Source organism: Callithrix jacchus, chromosome 7 (genome assembly GCF_049354715.1).
Source record: "Callithrix jacchus isolate 240 chromosome 7, calJac240_pri, whole genome shotgun sequence".
Classification (NCBI taxonomy): Eukaryota; Metazoa; Chordata; class Mammalia; order Primates; family Cebidae; genus Callithrix; species Callithrix jacchus.
In genome coordinates this window covers 101,936,159-101,957,121 of record NC_133508.1, presented here as the reverse complement: position 1 = coordinate 101,957,121, position 20,963 = coordinate 101,936,159, and the positions used below count along the sequence as shown (strand labels likewise).

The window sequence follows — 20,963 nt, the reverse complement described above, 5'->3', positions numbered from 1 at the left end:
TTCACTATTTTCTTCTTCTAAAATGTCTATTCTGCCATTAATCTTATCCAGTGTATTTCATGTCAGACATTGTAATTTTCATCTCCAGATGTTTAATTTAGATAATATTTTAGATCTTCCATGTCTCCATTTACCATGTTCGGTCTTTACTATACCTTCTTATAGATATGAAACACTATTATAAAAACTGGTTTAATGTTCATTTTTATTAACTCATCTGTGTCAATTCTAGGTCAGTTTCGATTGATTTTTTTTCCTTGTTATACGTTAGGTTTTCCTGTTTCTTCATCACGTCTGCTACTTTTTTTTTTTGAGACAGAGTCTCACTCTATCACCCAGGCCCAGGCTGAAGCACAGTGACATGATGTTGGCTCACTGTAACCTCCGTCTCTGGGGTTCAAGCGATTCTTCTGCCTCAGCCTCCCTAGTAGCTGGGACTATAGGTGCATGCCACCACGCCCGGCTCATTTTTGTATTTTTAGTAAAGACAATGTTTCACCATATTGGCCAGGCTGGTCTCAAACTCCTAATCTAAGGATCCACCCACCTAGGCCTCTCAAAGTGCTGGGATTACAGGCATGAGCCATCGCGCCTGACCATCTGCTACTTTTTTATTAGATGTCTGACATCATAAATTTTACTTTGTAAGGTGTCATACGTTTTTGACCCATATATATATTCTTGAGTTTTGTTCCAGGATGTGGTTAAGTTACAAGTTTGATCCTTTCTGGTCTTAAGTTTTGTTAGGTAGGACATGAGCATCATTAATCTCGAGTTAGTTTTCCCCATTCCCAAGACAATAACTTTCTGATTATTCCTTCTGATGCCCCATAAATTATGAGGTTTATCATCCTGACTGGTGGGAATATAATTCCTGGCTCTGTGTGAGCTGTGAAGACTGCTACCTCTAATCCCACTGTCAATATCTAGTAACATTGAAATTGTGCACACCTATGACTCAGAGCTTCAGTTATGGAGAAACAGTTGAAATCTATGTTAGTAGTCAACTAAAAGGCTATTCATTGCATCGCTTGAAATATTGGGAAAGTTAAAGCTTCCTGAATGCCAATCAGTAACAAAAATATTAATTGTAATAAATTTGCACAGTAATTACACGTAGTAGATTAAATCAATGAACCTGAGTTATGCACATCAATGTGGAAAGATCTGAAAAGCAACGTTGAGTTAACCCAAAAAAAAAGTAAGTTGCTAAATGAAACATACAGTAGAATACCATTTATGAAAATCTTAAAAAAGAGATTACCATTAATTATATATAGGTACATATGGTAAAATTACAGGTTAGTCAAGATACTTTGGTAACACTTTCCCACAATCTCAGTGGCATAACAGAACAAAAGGCTTTCTTCTGATTCACGTTGCATATCCCATGCTGAAGGTAAGGAAGGAAGGAACTTTTGCTCATTATAGTCACTCTGAGACATAGGTTGAAAGAGGTTCTGTGACCTTCCCCAATTACTTTATGACAGGTAAGTGTGAGCAGGAGACCACATGTTGGCTCTTACCTTGTGCTCAGAAGAAAAAGAACAAGAATTTGTGAACTGCTTTAATGACTATAACAATATAATGGCATAAATTAGAAAATATGCACCAAATTCATAAGTGCTTGCCCCTAGACAAGGAGGGAGGGAGGGAATGGAATCAGATACTAGTAGAAAATAGATTTGTCTCAAATGTTATTTCTATTTCTAGATCCTTGAGGAAGCACCACACTGTCTTCCACAATGGCTGAACTAATTTACACTCCCACCAACAATGTAAAAGCGTTCCTATTTCTCTACATCCCCTCCAGCATCTGTTGTCTCCAAATTTTTTTAACGATCACCATTTTAACTGGGGTGAGATGATATCTCAAAGTGGTTTTTTTCATAAGCATTTCTCTAATGACTGGTGATGCTGAGCATTTTTTATATGTTTGTTGGCTGCATAAATGTCTTCTTTTAAAAACTGTCTGTTCATATCCTTCACCCCAAATGCCCATCAATGATAGAATGGATAAAGAAAATGTGGCATATATACACCATGGAATACTATGCAGCCATTAAAAAGGATGAGTTCATGTCTTTTGCAGGGACATGGATGAAGCTGGAAACCATCATTCTCAGCAAATTTATACAAGAACAGAAAACCATACACTGCATGCTCTCACTCATAAATGGGTGGTGAAGAATCAGAACACGTGGACACAGGGATGGGAACATCACACACTGGAGTCTGTTGGCGGGTGCGGGGGTTAGGGGAGGGATAGCAGCGGGTGGGGAGATTGGGGAGGGATAATATTAGGAGAAATACCTAATGTAGGTGAATGACGGATGGAGGCAGCAAACCACCATGGCATGTGTATACCTATGTAACAATCCTGCAAGATCTGCACATGTACCCCAGAACTTAAAGTATAATTAAAAAAAGATATTACAAAAAAGAAATATTTGAAAAGGAAACAGAATTTCTAGAAATAAAAATATATGCTCATTGAAAAAAAAAGAAAGTGAATTTCATATTTATCTGTATGTTCCTTTTTACCATTTTTTTTAATCTGAAGAAATTCAGCAGATCTATATGAGGGCTCTAGCTATGCATATACGTTGTAAGGACAAGATATTACCGTTTGATAATTTGGGAGTAGATAAGTACATAGTGATTATGTTATCCTCCATACTTTATTTTTATTGTCTCTAAAGGATGCTTTCAAGCAGCTGCATATTACATGTATAAAAAGGAAATAATCTAGTCTTTCAATCTCAAGGATATAAACTAATACCCAGAGAACCTAAGTGAGTTTCTCAATTTGCCCAGCTAAAAGTCAAGTCTACATAGTCTCCTCACTAAATCCAGTAAAATACAATTAAAATCGAGGAACTTCAAGTCTATGAAGAACATTCACTGTAACACAACATTATTTATAAAAATGTGTAAGTCTCTAGTTAACATTATATTTTATTATATTTATGCAATCAGTATTTAGGATACCAACATTACCTTCAGAAAACAGATTTTGTGGGTTACATTTTCATGATTTAAGGCTTAAGAATTTCATTATTAGCTTAAGCATGAAAAGACACTAAGCTTTTCTATTCTGTAATTAGTATATAGAGAATCAAAATGAAATTAGATGCTTAGAACAGAAATCTTACCTGTTCGTTTATTTCTGTCCACATAACAATACTTTAAGTCATAGTCTTTTAACAAATCATGAACTTCCTAAAGGAGGGGAAAAAAAACCACCATGAATTCAATAAACACATAAATGCAGTTACTAGATAATCTAGCTCTATTAGCCTACCACCACAACTACCATTACCACCACTATGTCCCATGTAAAAAAAAAATTTTCATGGATCCCCATTACTCAATTAAATTAAATGTATTCAAGGTTCACCAGATATCCTACACATAGCCCACATTCCTGCTCAAATGGAAGATTCGCTATCTCATGAGTATACCATGCACTGTTCTCTTTCTACTCACACTTATTCCTTGACGTAGCATGTGACAAACATATCACTAAATTTCCCAAACTTTGCCTAAAATCACATGCATCTTTATGAAATCTCAGCTCAAATGTTCTTTCATGAAGCTGCTTCTGATAATTTTCCACAGAACATGACCTCTCCTTCCTCTATGTAAACAATGGTCATAACTTCTATTATGCCTCTCTTGTAGAAATAAGTATTAATTTATATTTCTGCATGCTACATATAGAGCTTTTAACAAGTAATACACCTGTAGATGCTCAGAGCACAAACATGTAGAAAAAATAAATGTAGATTGCAAACCTTAACTTACAGATCCCTGGATAACTACTAAGACATAGCATGTAGTTCCATTTATTTCCCCTTGGCTCCCCATGATGTTTAAACTGGTGTATGGCTCATTCTGCTTCTATTACTAACATAGCCTAAACTTTTTTTTCCTGATAGCACAACCTCTATCCATTTGGATGCCTATAAGAGTAGATTTCCTCTATTTCCCTAATCCTTTCTGCTAAACTGATAGTACTTAGGAACAGAAACTGCATTTTATATATTTATATATTACCTGCCTTGCTTTGCATATGGTAGGCACTCAAACATAAAGTGAATATAATTTAATTATTTTGTTAAATCAGTATGTGGCCCTTAAAAATTTTACTCATAATACATAACAGATGCAGTTACAATATACTCAAAGGAACTAGACTCACACAGACATTCCAACTCCAGATTGGAGAGTTACAGCCAATCTGTTCTATACTGCAAATAAATATGCTAAATATACACAGGTATTACTATGTTAAGTATGTAACCTAAAATGCTTAATTCAATAATAATCTTATTGTTGCTATTACAGTTATCATTTGTTTAGTTTTTACAAGGTATCAGGCACTACATTCACTTTTATTAACAATCAGGAAGAACAGAGTAAAGTTGCCAAGGACATATAGCTAGTAACTTGCTGAGAGGAGATTCACTCTAACCGTCTGGCTTCAAGGATGTCACTCAACCTCTATGAGATATTGACTTATGTCTTCCAGCATTAACTTTAGAAACAGTACACTATCATTAACAGTTATAAAAGCAATACCACGAGTGCCCTATAAGTAATCATATAAGTAACGTAGAAATGGATGATAAATAAGAGGACAGCTACAAGTTAAAAAATGTTCTGCCTTTTAACCCAACCCAAGAAGAAAAAAAAGAGTGATATAACAGGCGAAGTATAAAAATGAAGTTGGGTGAAAAAAGATAATCCTCTATGATACAAAAGATAAAGTTCATAACATAGTATTCTTTATTAGCAACCAATATTAGAAACTTTAAAAAACATATACACTTAGCAATTTTGTAAAATAGTGTTTGCTGAATCATACGGTACTATGCTCAATATACAGATTAGTTTACATATGACTATGGTAATTTTTTATCTTGTGAGCTTAACATTTTCTTGAACTTGTAAAAACATTTACTGTACTCTTCATTAAGAAAATATCACTGTCTCAATAGCATAACATACACATCTTGCCAATCGACTAATTTAATACTTTATATAGAAGGTGACACGGTTTTTTTCTAAGAGATCCAGTGTGTGCTTTTAGTTGCACAGAATCTAATCTCTCATTTCACTGGTTAACAGCTGTCAAATGCTAGATAAAGAAAACATGATACTGCTCTTCACATTATCAAGTATCCGTAAACAAATGACATGTTACATTTCTCATTCAGCCAAGAGAATTACCTAAGAGAGCTTAAGTATTCAAAGGTGCATTTTGCAACTTAGAAATTTTATGTTGAAAACACCCATACTTCTACTCACAGCTCTTCTATGTATCACATGTGAGATACCGAGTTTGCCAAGTGGGAAACCCTACAAAGCTTCCTACAAAGAAAAACCCAATTATTTTTCTCCATGCCCTGGTTTCTTTGACCCAGGCAAAAGTGGGTCATCCCTCAATTTGAGCCTTGGCAAGTTGGCCAAATTAAAAACTTAAAACCTGAAAGAGAGTCCCAGTAACCATTTGCCAAAATAATTCTATGCCCCGTCACATAGAATTAAAAGAACAAAAATTAGAGCCTCCCTATACTAACCTAGCTTTCTAACATTTCCACTAACTTGCTGATTTTAAGGAATGAAGTGAAGTAGCACCTATGATGAAAATACTTTGTCATCTGACTGCCAATGTCAAGAAAAGTTAGTAATAATTGGTATTAGATAGCTTTAGTAACCTATTTCCAGACTAGATGCAGTATCACCCGCTGAAGTTAAGTGACAAATTTTGCAAATATGAAATGCTTTCTGGAGAGAGGATCGATAGCTTCCTCTCTCCAGAAAGCAGTCGATCAAAGCAGTTGGTCAAAAATCTTACCACCCAACCCTCAACAAAAAAGTTAACCATTGTTCCAGCTGATCTAGACTTCTTCGATGAAGCATGGCCTTAGTTATAAACTTGAACTACATTGTCTTCTAAGCTCTTCACATATTTAGTTTCAGTTTTAAAAAAAATTGTTCTAAGAAAGGTTTTCATAGATTAAAGCACACTACTTTTAAATTTCAGTCCTTTGGACTGGAAATAGGAAGCATATGTTTTGTTAATTTTCTTTTAAAATGTATGTAATTTGGTAAAATGAAAAGATGATCTGCAATATATGTTAAGTTATGAGTAGTAATAAAGAAAATAAACACTTAGAAACTCACTATCAAACTTGACTAGAACACTGACAACACTAGCACCTACCTCTGCATTCCTTCATTCCTTACACGTAGGTCTGTATCTGTTATATAGGCATGTAGCCCCAAACATTATAGTTTCCTATTACTTGTTTTTGAGCTTTATAAAAATGGTATTATGCTATTTTCAATCTTCTGTGCCTTGATTCTTAGACTCATTATGTCTCTACAATTCATTGTTCCATGTGGCCATCATTCATTTATTCACTGCTGTCTGCTATGCCATTCTACAACTAGAGTATAATTTATGTATCCATTTTACTAACTGAATATTTGGTTTGTTTCCAGGTTGTTGTTTTACTGTTAGTATTTTTTAAAAACTAACATCACATTCCTGTAAATTTCAGCTATCCCCTGGCATTCATGTGCAAGAGCTCCTCAAGGAGAGAAATTCTATGGTGTATGTATGCAAATGATCAACTTTACAAGGAAGTGCCAACTTGTTTGCCAGAATGGTGTACCAGTGTACAGTCCCATCAACAGCAGATGAAAGTCCTGCTGATCCACTCCTTTCAATGCTTGGTGTTATTAGACTTAAGTTTTCTCAATTTAATGGATATAAAATTGTGTCTCACTGTGGCCTGAATTTGCATTCCATGATTAATAATGTAGCGCATTGTGATTACCAGTTTTACATGTCAACTTAGCCACAGTGTCCAGTTATTTAATCAAACAGTAATCTAGTTGTTGCTATGAAGGTATTTTGTATGTGTGGTTAATATCTATAATGAGTTGACGATTAAAGGAGGTTACCTTAGATAATGTGGGAAAGAGCGGGACTTTATCCAATCAGTTGAAGGTCTTATGAGCAGTAAGTGAAGTTTCCTGGAGAAGTTCTGCCTCAAGACTACAGCATCAACAGCTGCCTGAGTTTCCAGCCTGCTGGCATGCCCTACAGACTTTGGACTTGCCAGCCCCCACAATCGTGAACCAATTCTTTAAAATAATATATTATGAGTGCTCACCTTTTGTTAACTGTATTATGAATGTATTTTCCTATAACATGATCAGTCACTATGTTTATCTGTGGGACTTTGGATGAAGAGAAGTTTTTCATTTTAATAATATCAAATTTATCAATCTTTTTCCTTAAAATGTGGGCTTTTTGTGCCTTAGGAAGTCCTTTCCTAAAAAATGGTCATAAAGAGATTTTATTTTGTCTTTCAATCATTTTAAATTTTTTCCTTTTACATTTCAGTTTTCAGTGAGTTTGGAGTTGGTTTTTGTGTGCTGTTAAGTTTTTTTTTCCTTTTCCCATAAGGGAAATTAGTTTTATTTTTTCCCATATGGGTAATCAACTGTTAGGACACCATAACTGTACTGTCCATCCTTTCCTCAATAATCTGCAAGGCCATCTCTCTTATTTGTCAAGTTCCAAGATATACATGGGTATTTTTGTCTCTTGCTTCTGGTTCCATTAGACATTTTGTCTATTCTGTGCTAATACTATACTGTCCTAAATAAACCTTTAAAATATTGATATATGACAAAACAAACCCTCTTTTTCATTGATGTACAATATTCATTTTGGAATATACATCAATTTAACTCATATCCTGTTGATGGAAATATGAGCTGTTTCCAGTTTAAGGCTATCAAGAATAAAGCTGGTAGTAGAATTGATGAGTAGAATATACTAATGAGTAAAATTGCTAAATTATATGGTAGGGGTGTGTGCGTGTGTGTGTGTGTGTGTGTGTGTGTGTGTGTGTCTGTTTGAGATAATGTTTCACTCTTGTCCCCCAGGCTGGAGTGCAATGGCATGATCTCGGCTTACCGCAACCTCCACTTCTCAGGTTCAAGTGATTCTCCAGCCTCAGCATCCGGAGCAGCTGGGATTACAGGTGCCCACCACCATGACTGGCTAATTTTTGTATTTTTAGTAGAGACAGGGTTTTGCCATGTTGGCCAGTCTGGTCTTGAACTCCTGACCTCAGGTGATCCACCCACCTCAGCCTCCCAAAGTGCTGGGATTACAGGAGTGAGTGAACCACCACTCCTGGCTGGTATATGTTTATCCTTAAGAGAAACTGCCAGTTTTCCAAAAATTTTTAACCAATTTGTACATTTACTGGCAGAATATGAGTTCCAATTGCTCTACTTTCTAGCCAACACCTGGTCTTGCCTGTCTTAATTTCAGCCATTCTGGTGAGAGCGGTATATCTAACTATGGCCTTAATTTGTATTTTCTGGATGAATAATGATATTACTGACCTTTTATTAATATGCAATTTGCATATTAATTTGCAATTAATATGCAAAATAATATGATATTCCTTTTTTTGTGAAATGCCTGTTCTAATCTTTTGTCTGTTTTTTACTAGACTGTCTTTTTTATTAACTTGTAGAATTTCATTATAAGTTCTGGATATCAGTCTTCTTTGTCAAATATTGGTATTGCAAACATCCTCTTCTAGCCTGTGGTTTGCCTACTGACTTATTAATGTCTTTTTGATGAGAAGACATTAATTTTGCCAAAGTCCCATCTATCACATAATATCTTCCTTTCTAGTTAATACCTTTTGTGATGTCTTTAAGAAATCTTTACTTACCCAAGGCCATGAAGACAAAGATCTATCTTTTCTTCTGGAATGTTTATTGTCTTAACATTTAGACTATAATTCATCTTAATAGAATAATTTCTAAGTGGTATAAGGTAGGAGTCAAGGTTCAATTGTTTTTATTTGAATGTCAAGCTGCCCCAGCATCATCTGTTGAAAAAACGATTCTTTCCATCACTGAGGTGCTATGTTCTGTGGGTTAATATCTGGTCTCCCCTCCGTTCCATTAGTGTACTTGTCTAGCCACTGTACCAGTATCACACTAAATAAATTATTTGAGCTTTACAGTAAGCTTTGAAATCTGGTGTGTAAGTCTTCCAAGTGTTTATTTTTCAAAATTATCTTTGCTATAATTTTGTAAAATTTTATATATTTTATAGATATATAAATTTGTATAGATTGTTTGCATTTCTATACAAATTTTAGAATCAGCTTATCAGTTTCCATTAAAAAAACAAAAATGTACTAGGATTTTGAGTGGACTTCATTGACACTATACATCAGTTTGGGAACAACTGACATCTAAATGAGACTGAGTCTTCTAATTCAGAAACGTACAATGTTCTTCCATTCATTTAGGTCTTTTAAAATTCTTCTCTGAAATATTTATACTCTTTAGTATAGAGATTTTGCATATTTTTATTAGATTTTTTATACTGCATTTGACATTTTTGATGTTATCTGAAGTGAATTTTTAAAATCTGACTTGTAATTTTCTAGTGATTGTTAGTATACAGAACTATCATTTACATTTGTACACTGACCTTACAGGTATCAATCTTACTAAATTCATATAATTATTATTACTTTTTAGACAAGGTCTCACTCTGACACCCAGGCTGGAGTACAGTGGCATGATCACTGCTCACTGAAGCTTCAACCTCCTAGACTCAAGTGATCATCCCACCTCAGCCTCCTGAGTAGCTGGGACTACAGGCATGTGACACTAGGCCCAGCTAATTTTTTTTTTTTTTTTTTTTTTGGTAGATACAGGGTTTTGGTTATGTTGCCCAGGCTGGTCTCAAACTCCTGGGCTCAAGCAATACACCTGACTCAGCCTCCCAAAGTCCTGGAATTACAGGCGTAAACCACCATGCCTGGCCCACTTATTTCTAATAGCTTATTTATATATTTTTTATTTTCTACATACACAATCATGTTATCTACAAATAGTTTTACATCTTTATTTTGGATCTTTAAACTTTCTTTATCTAGCTGTTCTGTGCTAGCTAGGAATTTCAAATAGAGTCTCGAATAGTGATCCCTATATTGTTCCTAATCTCAAAAAGAAAGCTGTCAATATTTCACCATTGAATTTGATTGCTTTCAGATTTTCTAGATAATCTTTATGTATGAAGAAATTCTTTTATATACCTATTTGCTGTAAGTTATGATGTATGAGAGTTAAATTTTGCCAGGTGTTGTTTCTGAATCCATTGAAATGAGTTAAATCTCATCTTCAGGGAGGGATCTAAGATGGCCGAGTAGGAGCAGATCTGGATTGCAGCTCCTCGCCACAGTGTGGAGGGTGAGTGGTCAATTGCATTTCCTGCAATTTTTATTGCCCACGGACCAGGAGATTCCCAGGTGGAGGAGCGCCACAGGTCTCCAGTACAGCTGTTTCAGTACAGCGGGTCTCCGCACAAAACTCACACAGGTCCGGGTGCTGTTTCAACTGGTGACTGGAGCACCTGGGAGACAGAGTCGCCAGTTCAACTGATAAAAAGGGGACTGAAACAGGGAGCCAGGCCAGGGGATTCCCAGGCAGAAAAGCACCATGAGTTGCCAGTGTGGCTGTTTCAGCTGGCATAGCGGGTCACCACACAAGAACTCATACAAATCCAGGCATGGTTACAACTGATATCTGGAACACCTGGGAGACACAGTTGCCCATTCAATTGAAAAAAAAGGTCTGAGGCAGGGAGTCAAGTGATCAAGCTTGGGCAGTCCCACAACCAAAGGTGAACAATCAGAAAGACTCTGGATTGAGAGCTTCACAGCAAGCACAGCTGAACCTGGGATGGTCAGCTCTGTGGAGGAGTGGCATCCGTCATTACCGAGGCAGTCCACCACTACCAAGGTAGTCTGCCATTGCTGAGGCAGCCGCCCTTTGCTGAGGCAGTCAGCAATTACTGAGGAAGCCCACCATTGCCAAAGCAGTCCGACACTACAGAGAGAGTCCACCATTACAGAGGCAAGCCGCCATTGCCGAGGCAGTTCTAACTATACCCCCATAAACAGGACTGTAGGGAAGTTGACATGGCAGCTAGGCAGAGCCCAAAGCAGTTCAGCAATGCCTCTGCAGGTAGTCTGTAATTAGGCTGCCTCCTTGCTGGGCAGGGCAGCCCTGAAAAAAGGCAGCAGCACAAGAGAAACTTATAAATAAAGCCCTACCTTCCCGGGCCAGAACACCTGGGAAAAAGGTGGTTATGAGTTCTGCTGCAGCAGACTTAAATGTACCTGCCCAGCAGCTCTGAACAGAACAATGGAGCTCACAGCTTCTCTGAGCTATAAGAACATGTTCTAACACAAGGCAAAGAAACTAAGAATCTTGAAAAAAGGTTTGACGAAATGCTAATGAGAATAAACAGCTTAGAGAGGAATATAAATAAATTGATGGAGCTAAAAAACACAACCTGAGAATTTCATGAAGCATACACAAGTTTCAGTAGCCGAACTGACCAAGTAGAAAAAAGGATATCAGAGGTTGAAGATCAACCCAATGAAATAAAATGAGAAGGCAAGATTAGAGAATAAAGAGTAAAAAGAAACCAACAAAGCCTCCAAGAAAAGACCTCATGTATGTTTGATAGGTGTCCCTGAATGTGACGGAGAGAATGAATCCAAGCTGGAAAATACTCTTCAGGATATTATCCAGGAAAACTTCCCCAACCTAACAAGGCAGGCCAATATTCAAGTCCAGGAAATACAGAGACCACCACAAAGATATTCCTCAAGAAGAGCAACCCCAAGGCACATAATCATCAGATTCACCAGGGTTGAAATGAAGGAGAAAATGCTAAGGGCAGCCAGAGAGAAAGGTCAGATTACACACAAAGGGAAGCCCATCAGACTGATAGCGAATCTCTCAGCAGAAACCCTACAAGCCAGAAGAGAGTGGGGGCCAATATTCAACATCCTTAAAAAAAAGGACTTTCAACCTACAATTTCATATCCAGCCAAACTAAGTTTCACAAGCGAAGGAGAAATAAAATTCTTTATGAATAAGCAATTACTCAGAATTTCATCACCACCAGGCCTGCTTTACAGGAGCTCCTGAAAGAAGCACTAAACATAGAAAGGAACAACCAGTACCAGCCACTCCAAAAACATACCAAATGGTAAACAGCATTAACACAATGAAGAAACTGCATCAACTAACAGGCAAAACAACCAGCTAGCATCAAAATGGCAGGATCAAATTCACACATAACAATATGAACGTTAAATGTACACGGGCTAAATGCCCCAATCAAAAGACACAGACTGGCAAATTGGATAAAAAGCCAAAACCTATTGGTGTGCTGTATCCAGGAAACCTATCTCACATGCAAGGATACACATAGGCTCAAAATAAAAAGATGGAGGAAGATTTACCAAGCCAATGGAGAGCAAAAAAAAAGCAGGAATTGCAATTCTCGTCTCTGATAAAAATAGACTTTAAACCAACAAAGATCAAAAGAGACAAAGAAGGACATTACATAATGGTAAAAGGATCAATGAAACAAGAAGAGCTAACGATCCTAAATATATATGCACCCAATACAGGAGCACCCAGATACATAAAGGAAGTTCTTAATGACTTACAAGGAGACTTAGACTCCCACACAATAATAGTGGGAGACTTTAACACTCCACCATCAATATTAGACAGATCAATGAGACAGAAAATTAACAACATTATTCAGGACTTGAACTCAGACCTGGACCAAGCAAACCTAATAGACATTTACAGAACTCTCTGTCCCAATCCACAGAATATACATTCTTCTCAGCACCACATCACACCTACTCTAAAACTGACCACATAATTAGAGGTAAATCACTCCTCAGCAAATGGAAAAGAACGGAAATCCTAACAGTCTCTCAGACCACAGTGCAATCAAGTACGAACTCAGAATTCAGAAACTAACTCAGAACCGCACAGCTTCAAGGAAATTGAACAACTGGCTCTTGAATGTTGACTGGATAAACAATGAAATGAAGGCAGATATAAAGATGTTCTTTGAAACCAACGAGAATGAAGACACAATGTACCAGAATCTCTGCGACACATTTAAAGCACTGTCTAGAGGAAAATATATAGCAATAAATGCCCACATGAGAAGTAAGGAAAGATCTAAAATGGACACCCTATTGTCAGACTTGAAGACGACTAAGGAGCAAGATCAAAAAAACTCAAAACCTAGCAGAAGACAAGAAATAACTAAGATCAGAGCAATACTGAAGGAGATAGAGACACACAAAAAACCTTAAAAAAAAAAAAATCAATAAATCCAGGAGCTGGTTTTTCGAAAAGATCAACAAAATACACCACTAGCCAGATTAATAAAAAAGAAAAAAGAGAAGAATCAAATAGATGCAATAAAAAAACAATAAAGGGAATATCACCAGATTTCACAGAAATACAAACCACCATCAAAGATTACTAAAAGCAACTTTATGCACATAAACCAGTAAACCTGGAAGAAATGGATAAATTCCTGGACGCTTGCATCCTCTGAAGCCTAAACCAGGGAGAAGTTGAAACCCTGAAGAGACCAATAACAAGCAAGGTCTGAAGCTGAGGCAGCAATTAAGAGCCTACCACCCAAAAAGAGTCCAGGTCCAAATGGGTTCATAGCCCAATTCTACCAGACATACAAAGAGGAGGTGCACCACTCCTTCTGAAAGTATTCCAAACAATCCAAAAAGAGGGAATCCTTCTCAAATCATTTTATGAGACTGACAATATCCTGATACCAAAACCTGGCAGAGACTCAACAAGAAAAGAAAACTTCAGACCAATATCCATGATGAACACAGATGCAAAAATCTTCAATAAAATAATGGCTACAGCCTGGCACCTCGCAACAGAGCAAGGCTCTGTCTCAAAAAAATAAAATAAAACAAATTATTAATTAAAATTTATTATTAATTAATTAAATACTGGCAAATCTATTGCAACAGCACATCAAAAAGCTTATTCATCATGATCAAGTAGGCTTCATTCCGGGTGTGCAAGGCTGGTTCAACATACGCAAGTCTATAAACAGAACCAAAGACAAAAACCACATGATTATCTCAATAGATGCAGAGAAGACCTTTGAAAAATTCCACAGCCCTTTATGCTAAAAACACTCAATAAACTAGGTATTGAGGGAATGTATCTCAAAATAACAAATGCTATTTACGACAAACCCACAGCCACTATCATACTGAATGGACAAAAACTGGAAGCACTCCCTTTGAAATCTGGCACTAGATAAGGATGCCCTGTCTCACCACTCCTATTCAATATGGTATTGGAAGTTCTAGCCAGAGCAATCAGGCAAAACAAAGAAATAAAGGATTTTCAGTTAGGAAAGGAGGAAGCCAAATTGTCTCTATTTGCAGACGACATTCTAGTATACTTAGAAAACCCCTCTGTCTCAGCCGAAAATCTCCTGAAACTGGTAAGCGACTTCAGCAAAGTCTCAGGATACAAAATCAACATGCAAATATCACAAGCATTCCTATACACCAATAACAGATTTAAAGAGAGCCAAATCAAGAACAAACTGCAATTCACAATTGCTACAAAGAGAATAATATAACTAGGAATACAACTAACAAAGAATGTAAAGGACCTCTTCAAGGAGAACTACAAACCACTGCTCAACAAAATAAGAGAGGATACAGACAGTGAAACATTCCATGCTCATGGTTAGGAAGAATCAATATCATGAAAATGGCCATACTACCCAAAGTAATTTATAGATTCAACACTATTCCCATCAAGCTACCAATGATCTTCTTCACAGAACTAGAAAAAAAACAAGTTAAACTTCATATAGAACCCAAAAAGAGCCCACATAGCCAAGTCAATTCTAAGCAAAAAGAACAAAGCTGGAGGCATCATACTACCTGACTTCAAACTACACTACAAGGCTACAGTAATCAAAACTGCATGGGACTGGTACCAAACAGAGATATAAACCAATGGAACACAACAGAGGCCTCGGAGGTGACACCACACATCTTCAACCAACTGATCTTTGACAAAAACAAGCAATGGGGAAAGGAATCCCTGTTTAATAAATGGTGTTAGGAAAACTAGCTAGCCATGTGCAGAAAGCAAAAACTGGACCCCTTCCTGACACCTTACACTAAAATTAACTCCAGATGGTTAAAGGCTTAAACATAAGACCTAACACCATAAAAAACCCTAGAAGAAAATCTAGGTAAAACCATTCAGGACATAGGCACAGGCAAGGACTTCATGACTAAAACACCAAAAGCATTGGCAACAAAAGGCAAAATAGAAAAATGGGACCTAATTAAACTCCAGAGCTTCTGCACAGCAAAAGAAACAATCATTAGAGTGAACTGGCAACCAACAGAATGGGAAAAAATTTTTGCAAACTACCCATCTGACAAAGGGCTAATATCCAGAATCTGCAAAGAACTAAAATAGATTTACAAGAAAAAACAAACAAGCCCATTCAAAAGTGGGCGAAAGATATGAACAGACACTTTACAAAAGAAAACATATATGAAGCCAACAAACATGAAAAAATGCTCATCATCACTGGTCATTAAGAGAAATGCAAATCAAAACTACATTGAGATACCATCTCACACCAGTTAGAATGGCGACCATTAAAAAATCTGGAGACAACATGCTGGAGAGGATGTGGAGAAATAGGAACACTTTCACACTGTTGGTGGGAGTATAAATTAGTTCAACCAGTGTGGAAGACAGGGTGGTGATTCCTCAAGGACCTAGAAATAGAAATTTCATTTGACCCAGCAATCTCAGTACTGGGTATATAGCCAAAGGATTATAAATTGTTCTACTATAAAGACACATGCACATGAATGTTCATTGCATCACTGTTTACAATAGCAAAGACTTGGAACCAACCCAAATGCCCATCGATGATAGACTGGACAGGGAAAATGTGGCACATATACACCATGGAATACTATACAGCCATAAAAAATGATGAGTTCATGTCCTTTGTCGGGACATGAATGAACCTGGAAACCATCATTCTCAGCAAACTGACAGAAGAACAGAAAATCGAATACTGCATGTTCTCACTCATAAGCAGGTGCTGAAAAATGAGAATACATGGACACCGAGCGGGGAGCATCACACACTGGGGTCTGTTGGGGGGATCTAGGGGATGGACAGCGGAGGGTGGGGAGTTGGGGAGGGATAATATGGGGAGAAATGCCAGATATAGGTGATGGGGAGGAAGGCAGCAAACCACATTGCCATGTATATACCTATGCAACAATCTTGCATGTTGTTCACATGTACCCCAAAACCTAAAATGCAATAAAATATATATATTTTTTAAAATCTCATCTTCATGACAGTTAATCTCCGAACTCTTACTTCTACTTCAAACTTCTGTCCCAAGCTCCGGGCTTATATTCTCCCCACCTTTTGAAACTACATTTGGATATTGCACACCAGATAATACCTTCTGGGGAGGCCCAACACAGTCCTATCATATAATACCTCAGGTGATGTTGACTGAGTGGATGTGGTGTCAATTTTAACTTGGCTTAATTTTTAACTGCTTTCAATGCTGGTGTTTGGCTAGAAAGTTCATTTCAATACCAACTTTTTGCCAGAACATTTTGACTTGGCCTAAAGTAAATTAATAAACTTTCAGCTTTTTATTAGCAGTATAAAAACAATCATTTACTGATTATTTACTTTATCCCAGGCACTTTATAGACATTATCCCATTTAATCCTAACTACCTTAAGAATTAGATTTTAAAGCTAAATTGTATCATCCAGATTTTAAAGATGAGAACATTGAAGCCTAGAGAAACTAAGCGACTTGTACAGACAATTTGTGATAGAGTTGTGATTCAAACCCAGTTTACAGACTCTACAGCAAACACAGCTGTACAGTGGTGTATCTTAAGAATTACCATTACAAAAATAAAATCTATAAAATATTCGTTCCCATCACATTCCGAAAGCTTACTGCATCACTGATCTCCTAATCTTAGATTGGGAACTGGGGCAAGAACGAAATTTGGGAGGTCTACCATGCAAATTCCTTGGAGGTAGAAGCAAAAACAGTATAATTTTACTTTTTGACAGCTAGAAATCTCATTGTATCACTCCCTTGTTTAAATATATCCCATCAAATAAAATCTAAATTCCCTAACATGGCCTACACACTTTCAATCATCTGGTCCTGCTTAATGTGCCAGCCCTATATTTTACTACTAACCCTCTCAAACTCTATGCCCCAGCCACAGTGAACTAATTTTGGCCATGCTTTTCCTTTTCTTTAGGTCTTGGTACATCTTATTACTAAGGCCATGGATGTTCTACATCCCTTTCTTCCCCTTCCTTCCCTGGACAGCCACCATCTCTCTCCTCGGGTCTCAGCTGACTTTCTCTGTCTTAAACTAAAGGTTCCTGGATAGTATATCACACAGAGATTCTGGACTCTGAAGTTGATCTGGGGTTGTCTCCCTAGGGAAAAGGGTTTGCAAAGAAAGGCACAGACTCTTCTCCCTTTCTAATGTGAGAGAACATATAGCTGAATACACGGCTGCCCAATAAAAACTCTATTTCTCAGCCTTCCCAGCAAGTAGCTGTGGCCATGTGACTCCAGCCACTGAACCTCTCAAGTCTGAATTAGATATGTGTTTTCATAGCCTATTCTACTTTCCACATCACAACCCTTACAGCAGCTATCATCCATATTTTAACTGCTTATATACCTATAATTTTCATAAGATTGCAGGCATGTATCACATAACTGTCCTGTGCATAAACAGAGATCTCCAACATCCAGCACACTATCTAGCAGAAAGCAGACCTTTGATGTTTGTTAAATGTATGACGTTGTGTTTCTACAGACTGCCCGTAACAACTCTAATGCAGCGTCTTTTTTTCTGAGATTATTTTACAATATTAACATAAACTAATATATGTTTAGAGTATTTAAAAAACCTAAAAATATACTTACTTTACACTAATGTTATTCATAACTCACTTCTTCAAAAGAAAATACTTATATACCTCAAATTAGCTAACATTATATACCTAGGTATAAAAGGTTCTCCTTGAGCAGCTTTTGCTTACAGACATCCCAAGAAAAAGGCTTTAATCTCCAAGAGATAGATTTAGATAGTCATCCATTCCAAAGAATAACCATACATAAAATCACAATCTCTTCTCCAATATTTAAAATATTTTTCTTTCAAATATCACCTGTATACAATACTGTATTATTATTGTGCAACAAATGACCCCAAATTAAGTTGTAGATCATAAGTCATAGATCATAAGACCAGGCAGTCCCCATTGGGTTCTCTGGTTTAGGGTCTCCGAAGGCCAAATCAAGGTGTCAGGCAAGCTAGGCTCTTATCTGGAGGCAAGAACCCATTTCCACTCACTAAGGTAGTTAGCAGAATTTAGTTCTTTGTGGAACTGAAGTCACTATTTTCTTGCTGGCTGTCAGCTGAAGAAGACCCTCTCACCTCCTAGAGACTGCTTTAACATCCTTGCCCCTGCCCACTCCATTTTCAGACCCTGCAACAAACAGCAAATCGTATCTTTCTTGTGCTTCAATCCTTGGACTTCTCCTAGGGCTTCCAGCCCAAGAAAATGCTCTGCTTTTAAAGGACACATGTGATTAGATTGGGCTCACCTAGACAATCTCTCTTTTGAGTAACCCTAAGTCAACTGACCAGTAACCTTAATTACACCTGCAAAAAAGTCCCTTTTTGCCATGTAACATCACAGTGTGATACCTCATCACAGTCATAGTCCCACAGATTAGGGGAGACAATATAGGGCACCATTTTTAGAATTCTGGTTATCACAATTGCCACAAATAATAGATAGCATTTACTGTACACTTATATGTACTTCACACAAAATATCTTAACTTAGTATCAGGTTTCAAAGCTCAAGCAGGATGAGGACGGCATTGTACATGAAGGAAGCCAGCAGTGTCAGAACCCAGGCAACATGATGGTGCCTTCCAGCTATTACAGAAGCCCAGTGCAGGGAGATGGAGCTTGTATTGGGTGAAGTGAGTATCTGGCGGGGGTGAGGGAACGGGCAAGCATCTACAGTGGTGATGGGAGATGCCTGTATAAAGGGGGTTGATCAAATAAGTAAATAAATTAAGGATAATGAACACCAAATTTTCACTGTCAGATAAAAGAGTTACAAATAAAGAATAGGAGAAAACTAGAATAATTGCAATTTAATGTATTAGTATAAACACATTACTTTTAATAGACATAAGTGTATGTGTGTGTACATATACACACACATACACCTTTATATATTCTCTTTGTCTACTAAGAGGACCTCAAAGCACTGACACCCCAATGGCAATGAGTATATGAGTATAGCTAGTTTCCAGATCTTGGTTTCTAGGTAGTATTTTCCCCCTAAAAGAAACTAAGCACTGTAATAGTCAGCTCAGGCTACCCTAATAGACCATCACAGACTGCATGGCTTAACCAACAGAAATTTATTTCCTCACATTTCTGGAAGCCAGAAAGTCCAAGTCAAGGTTCTAACTGATTGAGTTTCTGGCTGGCTTGCAGGCAGCCACATTCTCATTATTATCTTCACATGGCCTTTCCTTGGTATATGAGTGGAGACAGCAAGTTCTCTGGTGTCTCTTCTTATGAGGACACTAAACTTATCAGTTCAGGACCCCACCCTTATGACCTCCTTTCATTTTAATTACTTCCTTAGTGGCCCCATCTCCAAATATAGTAACACTGGGGGTTAGGACTTCAACATATTAATTTGGAGAGGGACACAAACAGTCTAAAATAGGCACCTTCATGAAATGGCTGATTCTAGGGCTGGAGTACAGAAACTACAAAATAAGCTGCAATGTCTTGTGTCAAAAACAAAGGATATACTCAGTGAATGCTGGGGACATGTCAAAAGGACATAGGACCCTTCCCTTAAGTGTATGCTGAAATTACTGTCTTGTTTCCAAAGAATAATGAATGGAAAAAAATAGTATTTTTAGAGAGGAGTGACTTAGCAGACATCTCCTTAAACAAATGATCAAGGTTAACATCACCAGTGATAAGTCATGCTAATGTCTGTGGTATTCTTCCCCAAAACCGGTAACCCCAATCTTACCTTGAGAAAGACCTCCTACAAACTCAGATTAAGAGACATTCTAAAAGATACCCAGTCAAAACTGTCAGGGTCAGAGCAAACAAGAAAAGACTGAGAAACTGTCACAGAATGGAGACTACGGAGATAGGGTAACTAAATGTAATGCTGTATCTTGGACTGAATCATGGAACATAAGTGAAAAAACTAATGAAATTCTAATAGAGTCTATTATTAAGTTAAAATAATGTACCAGTGTTAATTTCTAAGTTTTGACTAATGTACCTTGGTTGTGAAAGATGCAACTTCAGGGGAAACTGGGTAAAGGATACATGGGAACTCTATGTGCTATCTTTGCAACTTTTTCTGTAAATTTAAAATCACTCCAAAATAAAAACCTTATTTAATAAGACGACACAGGGGCAAACCTGAAGCTCCCACTGTACAAAGCTAAAGCAAAGCATCACGATAAGTAATGGTAGTAGGAATGGAGCATAACCCATTGAACAAAATAGGAAACCATGAGCCTATATTATAAATAAATGAATAAACTGAATGCTTGAAGGGGGACAGGATATTTAAACAGTCTCAAAGCATCTCCCCTCAAAATCCTTATTGATTACAAGTGGAAAACTTTACATGGAGATGCCTGGCAGACACCACTTTAATCGAAGGGAATCCAAGTGATCAAAGTGAACTTTATCACTATAGGACAAATGTAAAACACATACCACCAGCCGGGCGCGGTGGCTCAAGCCTGTAATCCCAGCACTTTGGGAGGCCGAGGCAGGTGGATCATGAGGTCAAGAGATCAAGACCATCTTGGTCAACATGGTGAGACCCCCCCGTCTCTACTAA

General features: G+C 37.3%; 1 protein-coding gene across 4 annotated transcripts in view; it reads right to left on the bottom strand.

Moving 5' to 3' along the window:
* Nucleotides 1–20,963, bottom strand: part of RAVER2 (ribonucleoprotein, PTB binding 2) — a 117,605-nt gene that overhangs the window by 83,648 nt on the left and 12,994 nt on the right. For all 4 annotated transcript variants that reach the window (XM_009001401.5, XM_009001403.5, XM_009001402.5 and 1 more), the window contains exon 2: nucleotides 3,156–3,222. In XM_009001401.5, the coding sequence (XP_008999649.4) occupies nucleotides 3,156–3,222 (67 nt within the window). The remainder of the gene's footprint in view (nucleotides 1–3,155; nucleotides 3,223–20,963) is intronic.